The following is a 13,094-nucleotide window of genomic DNA, read 5'->3' as shown; positions in this document are numbered from 1 at the left end:
AAACTCAGCAGTGGCCACAGGACTGGAAAAGGACAGTTTTCATTCCAATCCCAAAGAAAGGCAATGCCAAAGAATGCTCAAACAATTGCACTCATCTCGCACACTAGTAAAGTTATGCTCAAAATTCTCCAAGCCAGGCTTCAGCAATACGTGAACCATGAACTTCCTGATGTTCAAGCTGGTTCTAGAAAAGGCAGAGGAACCAGAGATCAAATTGTCAACATCCACTGGATCATCGAAAAAGCAAGAGAGTTCCAGAAAAACATCTACTTCTGCTTTATTGACTATGCCAAAGCCTTTGACTGTGTGGATCACAATAAACTGTGGAAAATTCTTCAAGAGATGGGAATACCAGACCACCGAGAAACCTATATGCAGGTCAGGAAGCAACAGTTAGAACTGGACATGGAACAACAGACTGGTTCCAAATAGGAAAAGGAGTACGTCAAGGCTGTATATTGTCACCCTGCTTATTTAACTTATATGCAGAGTACATCATGAGAAACGCTGGGCTGGAAGAAGCACAAGCTGGAATCAAGATTGCTGGGAAAAATATCAATAACCTCAGATATGCAGATGACACCACCCTTATGGCAGAAACTGAAGAGGAGCTAAACAGCCTCTTTAGTGGCTCTAAACTAAAGAGCCTGCAGATGGCGACTGCAGCCATGAAATTAAAAGACGCTTACTCCTTGGAAGAAAAGTTATGACCAACCTAGATAGCATAATCAAAAGCAGAGACATTACTTTGCCAACAAAGGTCCGTCTAGTCAAGGCTATGGTTTTTCCTGTGGTCATGTATGGATGTGAGAGTTGAACTGTGAAGAAAGCTGAGTGCCGGAGAATTGATGCTTTGGAACTGTGGTGTTGGAGAAGACTCTTGAGAGTCCCTTGGACTGCAAGGAGATCCAACCAGTCCATTCTGAAGGAGATCAGCCCTGGGATTTCTTTGGAAGGAATGATGCTAAAGCTGAAACTCCAGTACTTTGGCCACGTCATGTGAAGAGCTGACTCATTGGAAAAGACTCTGATGCTGGGAGGGATTGGGGGCAGGAGGAGAAGGGGACGACCAAGGATGAGATGGCTGGATGGTATCAGCGACTCGATGGACGTGAGTCAGTGAATTCCAGTTGGTTATGGACAGGGAGGCCTGGCGTGCTGCGATTCATGTGGTCGCAGAGAGTTGGACAGGACTGAGCGACTGAACTGAACTGATGCTTTTAAAGTGACATAAATGATAAGTGTCTAGCTTTAATAGTGATACAAGCAGAACATTAAAATTAAATAAAGATATAAACCTAAGTTAAAAAATGAAACTTATTTATCTTGTATTGCACAGGACTAGGATGGCACCATTTAATCTTCTCATCCACACTGAATAAGTGACTGTGGTACAGATGGGTCTATATAGAGACCGAGGTAAGTTTTGAAGTCCAGATAGAGCTACATCTCAAATGCTGACTCTGGGCTCTCAACTCTCGTGTTTCAGGAACTTAGGCTTGATTTTTAAATGTCTCTTAAGAACAGAGATATATACATATATATGTTTATCTACTTTGCTATATAACTGAAACTAACACAATATTGTAAATCAACTATACTTCAGTAAGTTAGGGAAAAAAATCTCTCAAAGATAGGGCAAGAACCCGTTGACAAGAGCCCTCTGGCCCTTCCTCCCGGAGGACTATACCATCTGAAACAGGACACTTCTAAAAGCAAAAAGTACTACAAATGATTGGGTCAAAATAATGAAAGTAAACTGGCTGACTCTGACCAACCAGAAGGAACATGGCAGTAAACAGGGAGGGTCAGATTTTTAGATAACACAGTTTGATAATGTTTTTGAAATCCTAGGTCTAAAATGGCTCTGCGAGTTAAAAATCAACTTCTAATGACTAATGTCTAAGGCAAGATGTGGGGAGATTCTAAAGTTACTTGGTCAATACATATTTATTGAGTGCCTTCTGGTTATAGATATTGCTCTACACTTTGTGGGAGAATAAGACAACGAATCAAAAGTAATCTGTAGCCTCAAATCACATGGAGGCTTAGCAGGGATGAGTAAGAGAAATGACCACAAAATAAATTAGAAAGTGAGATACATGTGAAAAGAGAGCTGGAGATTCAGAAGTCCAAGAATGGTCAGGAGACAAAGGTCATCTTTAGCTCCAGAAATCACAGAAGTCTTCAATCTCTCTCCCTATCAGAGCTCAGTAACTCTTATCATTGATTTCTTAGTGATTTTAAAAGTCAGCTCTTCACTAATGAAATAAATAACATCTATTTAAATTGAAACTCTATGACCAGGAATACTCTCATCCATCTTGAAAGAAAGGAACATGAAATGATTCAGTACAGATATAAACTTGATGGGACTCACAAGATGGGTGAAACTCACAAAGGGACCATAAGGTAATCTGATACTTTTTAAATGAGAGAACTTTAATGTACAATAACTGAAAATATATCCACCAGAGAAAATGTAATAAATGTTTGTTTTTAACTTTGCACCTCGTAAAGGCCATGGCTTTTGTAAAAACATTCATCTAAAAACATGAAAATGTTCAAATGCAAAGGATTAGTATAAGCAGACAAGCAGGGTTGTGCTATAGTTTTCTCTGGAATTACAGAAGTATAATTTAGTTTCGTGAATTAATTTCTTTGACATATTTGTGACAACTTCTTTATTTCTAAGATTTTGTGAAGTTTTTTTCTTTTTTGGAGGTGGAGAGATGGAGATGATATATCTTACTATGAAGTAGGTAAGTCTACCCATTAATTCACTGAAGCCAAATGTTTATAGACATCTCTAAAAGCACAGAATCCTTATCTTTCATATTGTGGTCAATATAAAAATCAGATTGTCAGAAATCTGATTCCATGATCAATAATCACAGTCATTCCATGATCAACAGAATCTGATTGATTCCATGATCAATAGTCTTTTTTTATTTTTTATTTTTGGTAATTGGACCAATAGTTTGAAAATGAATACAGAGAAAATCTGTGCTAAGGAAACTGTTTAAAATAATCATAAAAATCTGTGAACCAACATAATCATCAATAATATTCAGTATCTCCTTTCAAAAAACTAAAGCCTCACATTAGTTATTTTTATAACTGTCTAAGGAGCACCAAACAAATTCATCTTCCCCATTTCACAGATAGAAGGATATTATATCTATTTATCTAAGACTATGTCATGAGGTAGTAAATGCTCAGAAATAGTAGCTCGCATATTTATCTAAATTATTTAAGTAACAGATGAAAAATGTCATTTGTATAAGACACAGCGACATAAACCATGGTAGATCACTTTTAATATTTTAAAGAATTTTCCTCACTTAAACTAAATCCTGCATTTCATTTTTAATGTCTATAGCAAAACCAATTCCTAACTGCTGCTGCTGCTGCTGCTAAGTCACTTCAGTCGTGTCCGACTCTGTGAGACCCCATAGACGGCAGCCCACCAAGGCTCCCCCGTCCCTGGATTCTCCAGGCAAGAACACTGCAGTGGGTTGCCATTTCCTTCTCCAATGCATGAAAGTGAAAAGTGAAAGTGAAGTCGCTCAGTCGTGTCCAACTCGTAGGGACCCCAAGGACTGTAGCCCACCAGGCTCCTCCATCCATGGGATTTTCCAGGCAAGAGTACTGGAGCGGGGTGCCATTGCCTTCCCTGAATTCGTAACTACTGCATATATATTTAAACTTAATTTTGAGTAGGCATCACTGAATCAATGGACATGAGTTTGCGTCAACTCCAGGAGTTGATGATGGACAGGGAGGCATGACGTGCTGCAGCCCATGGGGTTGCAAAGAGTCGGACACAACTGAGCAACTGAACTGAACTGAACTGAGCATGCAGAAGGAAGACGGAATTTCTGCTCTACTGCTAAAGGCTCACTGAATTCTCCATTTCCCTCAATCTAGACAGCTTATATTTGGATGACTCTCCCATTTTTTTTTTTTTTTTTTTACTCATTACCTGCATGTTGATGTATGATGGCCGTGGGGCAAGGCGGGCCCTTTCATTGTTCTGTTGGGCGGCCCTCTCGGCAGCGCGCTCACTCCCCGGAGCCTTCTTGTCAGCCAGTGGGCTTTCTGCAGCACTCAGTTCAGGATCTGAGAGCAACCTGTCAGTGCTGCTGTGAAAGAAAGAGTTTGGAATTGCACACGCCACTGTTACATCCACATGGGCCACACCTCTGCTAGGGGCCACGCTTACTGTTTAGGCTTACCATGTCCACCATTTACCAGTACTATCTCATGCAATCCTCACAGCACTGCTGCGAGGCAGGCAGTATTACTGTCCCCAGTTTCACATGAGGGAAGTACCTTATCCAAAGTCCTGCCTCTGGTAAACGGTAGAGATGGGATATGAACGCAGATTTGCTGACTCTCAACATGGTGTTGAAACTATTTCAAGATATATATTCACACACAGTAAATATGTATATATGACCGTCTGTATATGGTACATATGGAATAGACATGCAGACAAGATTTCTAATTTATAGATATCAAGGAGCTATCTCTGACCCATGTTTACCTAATCTGAACACACTGAGTCAGTCTGAAAGCATGCAGATAACCCATTTCATCTGTGCGCAATACACATGACGTTGCTACAAATCTGCTGTGATAGAGGCAGCAGATAAATAAATATAGTTTAGTATCTGTTCAGGGTGCAGGGAAAGAACACCTCATGAAAGTGCTTCTCAAAACGAGGGAGAGTTAAATGAATTATAAGAATTTAGAGTGCCCCAAACATGCACCTCAAGCTTAACTCCAACTGAAGTTTAAGCTCAAGTAAGACAGAAACAACAAACAGTATTAGTCAAAGAGCTGATCTGTTCACGCGTTCTTTTTGTATCATTCACTATTTAGCTGTGCCAGAGGAATTCAGGGGAATTTAGAAAGGGCTGTTGGAACACAACAGGAAGAGCAAAGAGCTTTGTTTGTTTGACAAAAGTTCACAGAGGCCTCACACGGGCTTGTGACCTGGAACTGAAAGGGCGTCTGCAGGTCCACCATTGAACAGCAGCAACTCAGAGGGAACAGCGTAAGAGAAGGCAAGGAAGTATGCAGTGCACATCACTGCTGGTTTTAAAGCCAGAATTACTTCTCTAACCTTATTCCTCTAAGAAAGAAAGTGAAGTTGCTCAGTTATGTCCAACTCTTTGCAATCCCTTGGACTGTAGCCTACCAGGGTCCTCTGTCTATGGGATTTTCCAGGCAAGAATACTAGAGTGGGTTGCCATTTCCTTCTCCAGGGGATCTTCCCAACCCAGGGATCAAACCCCGGTCCCCCACATTACGGGCAGATGCTTTACCATCTGAGCCACCAGGGAAGCCCCCTATAACAAATAATGTTCATTTGGCATATTAGTACCATGTCAAGAAAAACACAGATAAAAGCAGATTTGGGAAAAATGGGAAAAATTATAATTTAATCAAAGACTTTATAAAAGTAGAACAGATTTTTCTTTTCATAAAAGCAAAACAGATTTTGCTGAGGAATGGAGGAAGAATAGAATTATTATTTAACACATTTTAAATCAACTATGCTTCAATAAAAAAAATTTAATTAAAAAAATACATGTGTTATATTTGCCTAGAGACACTCTATTCTGTAAGGATATAAAAGACAGTAGAGGAAATTGGGTGGATGAAATGGATGGGAGCAAAACTTTTCAATGTGGAAACCTTCCACTGTTTTGCATTTTTAAAACATGAACAGACTGCCTATTTGAAAAAATAAAATAAATGGAAAAAGAAAGTAAAGATAACACATTTGTTATCCTTAACAGTGCTATGGCAAGGGAGAACTATATTTAATATAAGTGAAAGAAGTGAAAAATCGTTCAGTCATGTCCAACTCTTTGCAACCCCATGGACTGTATATTCTCCAGGCCAGAATACTGGGAGTGGGTAGCCTTTCCCTTCTCCAGGGGATCTTCCCAACCCAGGAAGCAAACCAGGGTCTCCTGCATTGCAGCCGGATTCTTTACCAACTGAGCTATCAGGGAAACCCCTATTTATATTTATATTTATATTTAATATAATATAGGTATTCACAGTTTTTTGTAATAAGTAAATTCATGATACTACCATGTATTCATTATCAGAGTGAACAATTAACTAACTTGGAACAGGGAGCCATAGTTTAAGTTGGAAATTCAAAGCCAAATGAAGGAGAATTCACATTGAGAAAATTTCTTACAGCAAAATTCAAAGTTAAAATCACCATGCTGATTACTGAAGAGCAGAGAGAATGTTCAAGTTTCAGAGCGAAAGAGGTGGTTTAAAGGCTCCACATATAAACCCAACCAGCTAAAAGAAGAGCAGGAAAACAAAGATTTACAGAGACAACAGGCCCAAAATGGAGTCACTTGTGCTAAACCCAGTATCAACAAACCAAAGCTTTCTAGCCTAACTGCAGTTTCAGCCTCTCCTAGTAATACAGTGTTAACAGTCTTATCTGGAATTTCCTGGCCAACACTTGTGAGGTAATCTGCCAGACAGACCCCTGCCTTCTCCCAAAGGAAGGTCAGTTCAGTTCAGTTGCTCAGTCATGTCTGACTCTTTGCAACCCCATGGACTGCTGCACGCCAGGCCTCCCTGTCCATCAACAACTCCTGGAGCTTGCTCAAACTCAGGTCTATCATGTCAGCAATGACAAGGGGATCCTCTGTCATCCCCTTCTCCTTCTGCCTTCCATCTTTCCTGGCATCAGGGTCTTTTCCAATGACTTAGTTCTTCACATCAGGTGGCCAAAGTACTGGAGTTTCAGCTTCTGCATCAGTCCTTCCAGTGAATATTCAGGACTTCTTTCCTTTAGGATGGACTGGTTGGAGACTCTCAAAGAGTCTTCTCCAACACCACAGTTCAAAAGCATCAATTCCTCGGCCCTCAGCTTTCTTTACAGTCCAACTCTCACATCCATACATGACTACAGAAAAAACCATGGCTTTGACGAGATGGATCTGTCAGCAAAGTAGTGTCTCTCCTTTTTAATATGCTGTCTAGGATGGTCATAACTTTCCTTCCAAGGAGTAAGCATCTTTTAATCTCATGGCTGCAGGCACCATCTGCAGTGATTTTGGAGCCCCCCAAAATAAAGTCTCTCACTGTTTCCAATGTTTCCCCATCTATTTGCCATGATGTGATGGGACCAGATGCCATGATCTTATTTTTTGAATGTTGAGTTTTAAGCCAACGTTTTCACTCTCCTCTTTCACTTTCATCAAGAGGCTCTTTAGTTCCTCTTCACTTTATACTATAAGGGTGGTATCATCTGCCTATCTGAGGTTATTGATATTTCTCCTGGCAATCTTGACTCCAGCTTGTGCTTCATCCAGCCCAGCATTTCACATGATGTACTCTGCATATAAGGTAAATAAGCAAGGTGACAATATACAGCCTTGACATACTCCTTTTCCAATTTGGAACCAGTCTGTTGTTCCATGTCCAGTTCTAACTGTTGCTTCCTGACTTGCATACAGATTTCTCAGGAGGCCAGTCAGGTGGTATGGTATTCCCATCTCTTGAAGAATCTTCCACAGTTTGTTGTGATCCACACAATCCCATGGACAGAGGAGTCAGGCAGGCTGCAGTCCACGGGGTTGCAAGAGTCAGACACAACGACTAAACCACCAGCACACAGTCAAAGGCTTTGGCACAGTCAATAAAGCAGAAATAGATGTTTTTCTGGGACTCTCTCGCTTTTTTGATGATCCAGCGGATGTTGGAAATTTGATCTCTGGTTCCTCTGCCTTTTCTAAATCCAGCTTGAACATCTGGAAGTACATGGTTCAAGTACTGTTGAAGCCTGGCTTGGAGAATTATGAACATTACTTTGCTAGTGTGTGATATGAGTGCAATTGTGCAATTGTTTGAGCATTCTTTGGCATTGCCTTTCTTTGGATTGGAATGAAAACTGACCTTTTTCAGTCCTGTGGCCACTGCTGAGTTTTCCAATTTGCTGGCATACTGAGTGCAGCACTTTCACAGCATCACTTTTAGGATTTGAAATAGCTCAGCTAGAATTCCATCACCTCCACTAGCTTTGTTTGTAGTGATGATTCCTAAGGCCCACCTGACTTCGCAGAAAGGTGACCTTGCCTAAAATAATCCTTTCTTTTGTGGAAGACTTCCTTGTCCCTCCTTTTGGCTGCTTTAAAAATGTTTTCTACAGCATTTTGGAGCTTCTTTCTATTTACTAGATGGGATGCTGCTGAGTCATGAATTGTTGAATAAAGCAAATTTGATCTTTAAACTGAGTTTAATTTTAGTTTTCTTTTTCTTTTTTTAACAGATTTGATGGCAGGAATAAGACTGAAGGAGACTTCCAGTAACTCTGGGCATGAGACATGGGTGTGGCACCTGCAAACCCTTTCAGTTCTCTGTCTCTCTGTTTCTGAGGTCTGTGGCTAAGTTCCTTTCAGTTCTGAGCTCTGCTCTCTTTGCACTGAGCTCCCAATCTAATGGGCTTCCCAGTACAGGGCAGGTCAGCTGAATCTGGCAGATGGCTCTGCCTGGAGCTCAAGCCCCTACCCTTTACTTCAGACCATGACAGTCAATTAATTGGTGGAAACCCCCAGGCCTTGATTCTGTCCCAAGATCCATGTGGGAACCACGTATGTGGAGCCCCTAGTCCTCAGTCCCCTTTGTTGAGCTCTGCTGGTTCAGTTCTTTCCCCAGTTCTTTCCCCATGGCAGGAATTGTTGGGTTGCACACAGGGCCTTTAAATGGCTGGGACACAGAAGAATCTTTTGGTTACTGCCAATTTAAGGTGTACATGTTTGTTCGTCTTGTTTTGTACAAGCTACTGCTATTAGGAATCTCTGTGGCCAAAAATTTGCAGAAATTAGTGGGCAAGGGTGAAGCCTTTAAAAGCAGATGAAGTACTCTCCACCTAACTCAAGGACTCCCAAGTTCAAATAAGCTGGTCACATAAGCTGTCTAGGTTAGCGTGACACTAGCTCATCCACCAGCCTCAAGAAGACTTCCATGCAACAAGGCTCACTGTAAAATACCACACAATCCCTAGGCCCACAGCACATATTAATGTGGCTCCCCCAAACCCAAAAAAGGCTTAGCTGAAGCAAATGGGATCCTTAATATTCAAAGAGTTAAGCACTCTACCTTCTGGTACACTTGCTGATTTTACATCTAAGAACTATGGCCCTGGAAGCTGTAACTATCTATAAAAATGTCAGTGTTACTAAAGACAGCCTATAATTAGAATGGCCATTATGAGGAATATTCCAATTATATAAGATCATTTAAGAACTGCACTTAAAAGCAAGAGCTTTCCTGCCCCACTCCCACAAAAAAACAAGGGTGGGGGGAAGGATACCTATTTTAATTGACGTGCAGAATGCTCCAAAAGGCTTAATTCCAAAATAGCTTCACTGAAAGATTCACTGCAAGAAGGCTAATGAAAAATTAAAGACGCAAGAGGTTCCTAAAACAAGAGATAGTATGACTGGCTATGTGCTACTGCTGTCCTCTATACTTTTCTTTTTTTGGCCATGTCATGCTGCTTGTGGGATTTTAGTTCCCCAACACGGGATGGAACCCAGGCCCTCACCAGTGAGAGCGCAGAGTCCTAACCACTGGACCACCCGGAACCCCCCATCCTCTCTGAGTGCTCATTCTAGTAATCCTGTCTGAACTGTCTTTCCACTCTGAAGAGACTGCAAGACCGCAACAAAAGTCCACCATGTTAGTGGTCGTGGGGCTTCTAGTCATGAAGCCTTTCTGTGTCCCCGGTTTCTTCTATGTAGGGAATAAGCTCTGGCCTGTATAATCTTCCCTGAGTTCCAAAGGGCAGATTTGAACAGTTGCTAATCAAAGGAAGGGGATTCAGAGACAAGGGAGGAGCAGCCAAGAAACAGTGGTGCGGCCTTGGGGCAGGGTCCTGGCTCCACCTCAGTCAGATACACTTAACATCTTTGAGTTCTTTTAGGGGTCACACAGAGTCGGACACGACTGAAGCGACTCAGCAGCAGCAGCAGCAGCAGCAGCAGCAGGGAACTAAAACCCTCAACAAATGGGAGACAAACTAGCTGAGGAAGCAGCTGTCATCCCAGAGGGAAGCTCACGGTTTGACAGCCTTGAGAACCAGAGAAGCTGGGTAGGTTAGGAAGCTCCTCAGGTGAGGAGACCGCCTGAGGAATGGAGGCCTGCACACGCCCTGATCCTTATCAGCAACCTGCCCTAGAACTATTACTGTAAAACTCACTAAACCCTCCATGTTGGGACAGTTTTCCAGGGCACGAGCCTGAAGTGTCCTCTTTTGCTCTGCAAAGTAATAAAGCTATTCTTTTCTATTTCACCCCAGCATCACTCTGAGATTCAATTCAGCGCTGATGCACAAAGGCCGAGTTTCAGCATCAGCAGACATCCTCATAAGAGGGTCTCAGTACCGGCCTTTCCCAAAATGGATGCGATTCTGAGGGATTTTCTTGTAAACTGCTACATTACTCCCTTAAACAGCTAAGGGAAATTAAATAGAAATGAATGAAAAACTTTGCCAAATTCTGACAGACACTGGAGCTAACCATCTATTTTAAACCCTCCTTGGAGCCTACAGATGAGATTCTCAAAAAACTGGCAGAAGTCAGCTAAGGGTGAGAATTCTTACCAGAGCCAGCACTCCTGGATCTCTGTGTATAGTACCCAATAAAGAAAGGAAAATAAAATAATTTTTGCACTCCTATTTCAAATAGCTTTTAAGTCCAAGGGGTTGTTCAACACTGCCAGAAATATTTACTGTTTGTCTATATGGAAAACTGACAAGAGAGTTGAAAGCTTTTTTGTTTTGTTTTTTAAGCAAGAGAAGATTCTATAATGGACATCACCAGATGGTCGACACAGAAATCAGACTGATTATATTCTTTGCAGCCAAAGATGGAGAAGCACTATACAGTCAGCAAAAACAAGACTGGAAGCTGACTGTGGCTCAGATCATGAACTCCTTATTGCCAAATTCAGACTGAAATTGAAGAAAGTGGAGAAAACCACTAGACCATTCAGGTACGAGCTAAATCAAATCCCTTATGACTATACAGTGGAAGTGAGAAATAGATGTAAGGGACTACATCTGATAGACAGAGTGCCTGATGAACTATGGATGGAGGTTTGTGACATTGTACAGGAGACAGAAATCAAGACCATCCCCAAGAAAAAGAAATGCAAAAAAGCAAAATGGCTGTCTGAGGAGGCCTTACAAATAGCTGTGAAAAGAAGGGACGTGAAAAGCAGAGGAGAAAGGAAAGATATACCCATTTGAATGCAGAGTTACAAAGAATAGCAAGGAGAGATACGAAAGCCTTCCTCAGTAATCAATGCAAAGAAATAGAGGAAAACAATAGAATGGGAAAGACTAGAGATCTCTTCAAGAAAATGAGAGATACCAAAGGAACATTTCATGCAAAGATGGGCTCGATAAAGGACAGAAATGGTATGGACCTAACAGAAGCAGAAGATATTAAGAAGAGGTGGCAAGAATACACAGAAGAACTGTACAAAAAAGATAATCATGATGGTGTATGCTCACTCACCTAGAGCTAGACATCCTGGAATGTGAAGTCAAGTGGGCCTTAGAAAGCATCACCACGAACAAAGCTAGTGGAGGTGATGGAATTCCAGTTGAGCTATTTCAAATCCTGAAAGATGATGCTGTGAAAGTACTGCATTCAATATGCCAGCAAATTTGGAAAACTCAGCAATGGCCATAGGACTAGAAAAGGTCAGTTTTCATTCCAATCCAAAGAAAGGCAATGCCAAAGAATGCTCAAACTACCACACAGTTGCACTCATCTCACATGCTAGCAAAGGAATGCTCAAAATTCTCCAAGCCAGGCTTCAGCAATACGTGAACCATGAACTTCCAGATGTTCAAGCTGGTTTTAGAAAAGCCAGAGGAACCAGAGATCAAATTGCCAACATCCACTGGATCATTGAAAAAACAAGAGAGTTCCAGAAAACATCTATTTCTGCTTTATTGACTATGCCAAAGCCTCTGACCGTGTGGATCACAATAAACTGTAGAAAATTCTCAAAGAGATGGGAATACCAGACCACCTGACCTGCCTCTTCAGAAACCTGTATGCAGGTCAGGAAGCAACAGTTAGAACTAGATATGGAACAACTCACTTGGTTCCAAATAGGAAAAGGAGTACATCAAGGCTGTATATTGTCACCCTGCTTATTTAACTTATATGCAGAGTACATCATGAGAAATGCTGGGCTCGAAGAAGCACAAGCTGGAATCAAGATTGTCAGGAGAAATATCAATAACCTCCGATATGCAGATGACACCACCCTTAAGGCAGAAACTGAAGAAGAACTAAAGAGCCTCTTGATCAAAGTGAAAGAGGAGAGTGAAAAAGTTGGCTTAAAGCTCAACATTCAGAAAACAAAGATCATGGCATCTGGTCCCATCACTTCATGGCAAATACATGGGGAAAGAGTGTAAACAGTGGCTGACTTTATTTTTCTGGGCTCCAAAATCACTGCACATGGTGACTGCAGCCATGAAGTAAAAAGACGCTTACTCCTTGGAAGGAAAGTTATGACCAACCTAGACAGCATATTAAAAAGCAGAGACATTACTTTGTCAACAAAGGTCAAGGCTATGGTTTTTCCAGTGGTCATGTATCGATGTGAGACTTGGACTATAAAAAAGCTGAGCGCCGAAGAATTGATGCTTTTGAAGTGCTGTGTTGGAGAAGCCTCTTGAGAGTCCCTTGGACTGCAAGGAAATCCAACCAGTCCATCCTAAAGGAGATCAGTAGTCCTGGGTGTTCACTGGTAAGACTGATGTTGAAGCTGAAACTCCAATACTTTGGCCACCTGATGTGAAGAGCTGATTCATCTGAAAAGACCCTGAAGCTGGGAAAGATTGAGGGCAGGATGAGAAGGGGATGACGGAGAATGAGATGGTTGGATGGCATCACTGACTCAATGGACATGGGTTTGGGTGGACTCCGGTAGTTGGTGATGGACAGGGCGGTCTGGCGTGCTGCAGTTTTTGGGGTCGCAAAGAGTCGGACACGACTGAGTGACTGAACTAAAGTGTATCT

General features: G+C 41.7%; 1 protein-coding gene across 14 annotated transcripts in view; it reads right to left on the bottom strand.

Annotated features, from left to right (window-relative positions):
- The window catches only part of BICC1 (BicC family RNA binding protein 1), a 397,066-nt gene that overhangs the window by 31,143 nt on the left and 352,829 nt on the right, over window positions 1–13,094 (bottom strand). For 8 of the 14 annotated variants that reach the window (XM_060406437.1, XM_060406436.1, XM_004021382.5 and 5 more), the window contains one exon: window positions 3,986–4,145. In XM_060406437.1, the coding sequence (XP_060262420.1) occupies window positions 3,986–4,145 (160 nt within the window). The remainder of the gene's footprint in view (window positions 1–3,985; window positions 4,146–13,094) is intronic. The other 6 variants (XM_060406439.1, XM_012105077.4, XM_060406435.1 and 3 more) reach the window with 1 other exon arrangement.

The sequence above is a fragment of the Ovis aries genome, chromosome 25 (assembly GCF_016772045.2).
Source record: "Ovis aries strain OAR_USU_Benz2616 breed Rambouillet chromosome 25, ARS-UI_Ramb_v3.0, whole genome shotgun sequence".
In the NCBI taxonomy this organism is placed as follows: Eukaryota; Metazoa; Chordata; class Mammalia; order Artiodactyla; family Bovidae; genus Ovis; species Ovis aries.
This window is presented reverse-complemented; position numbering and strand designations above follow the sequence as displayed.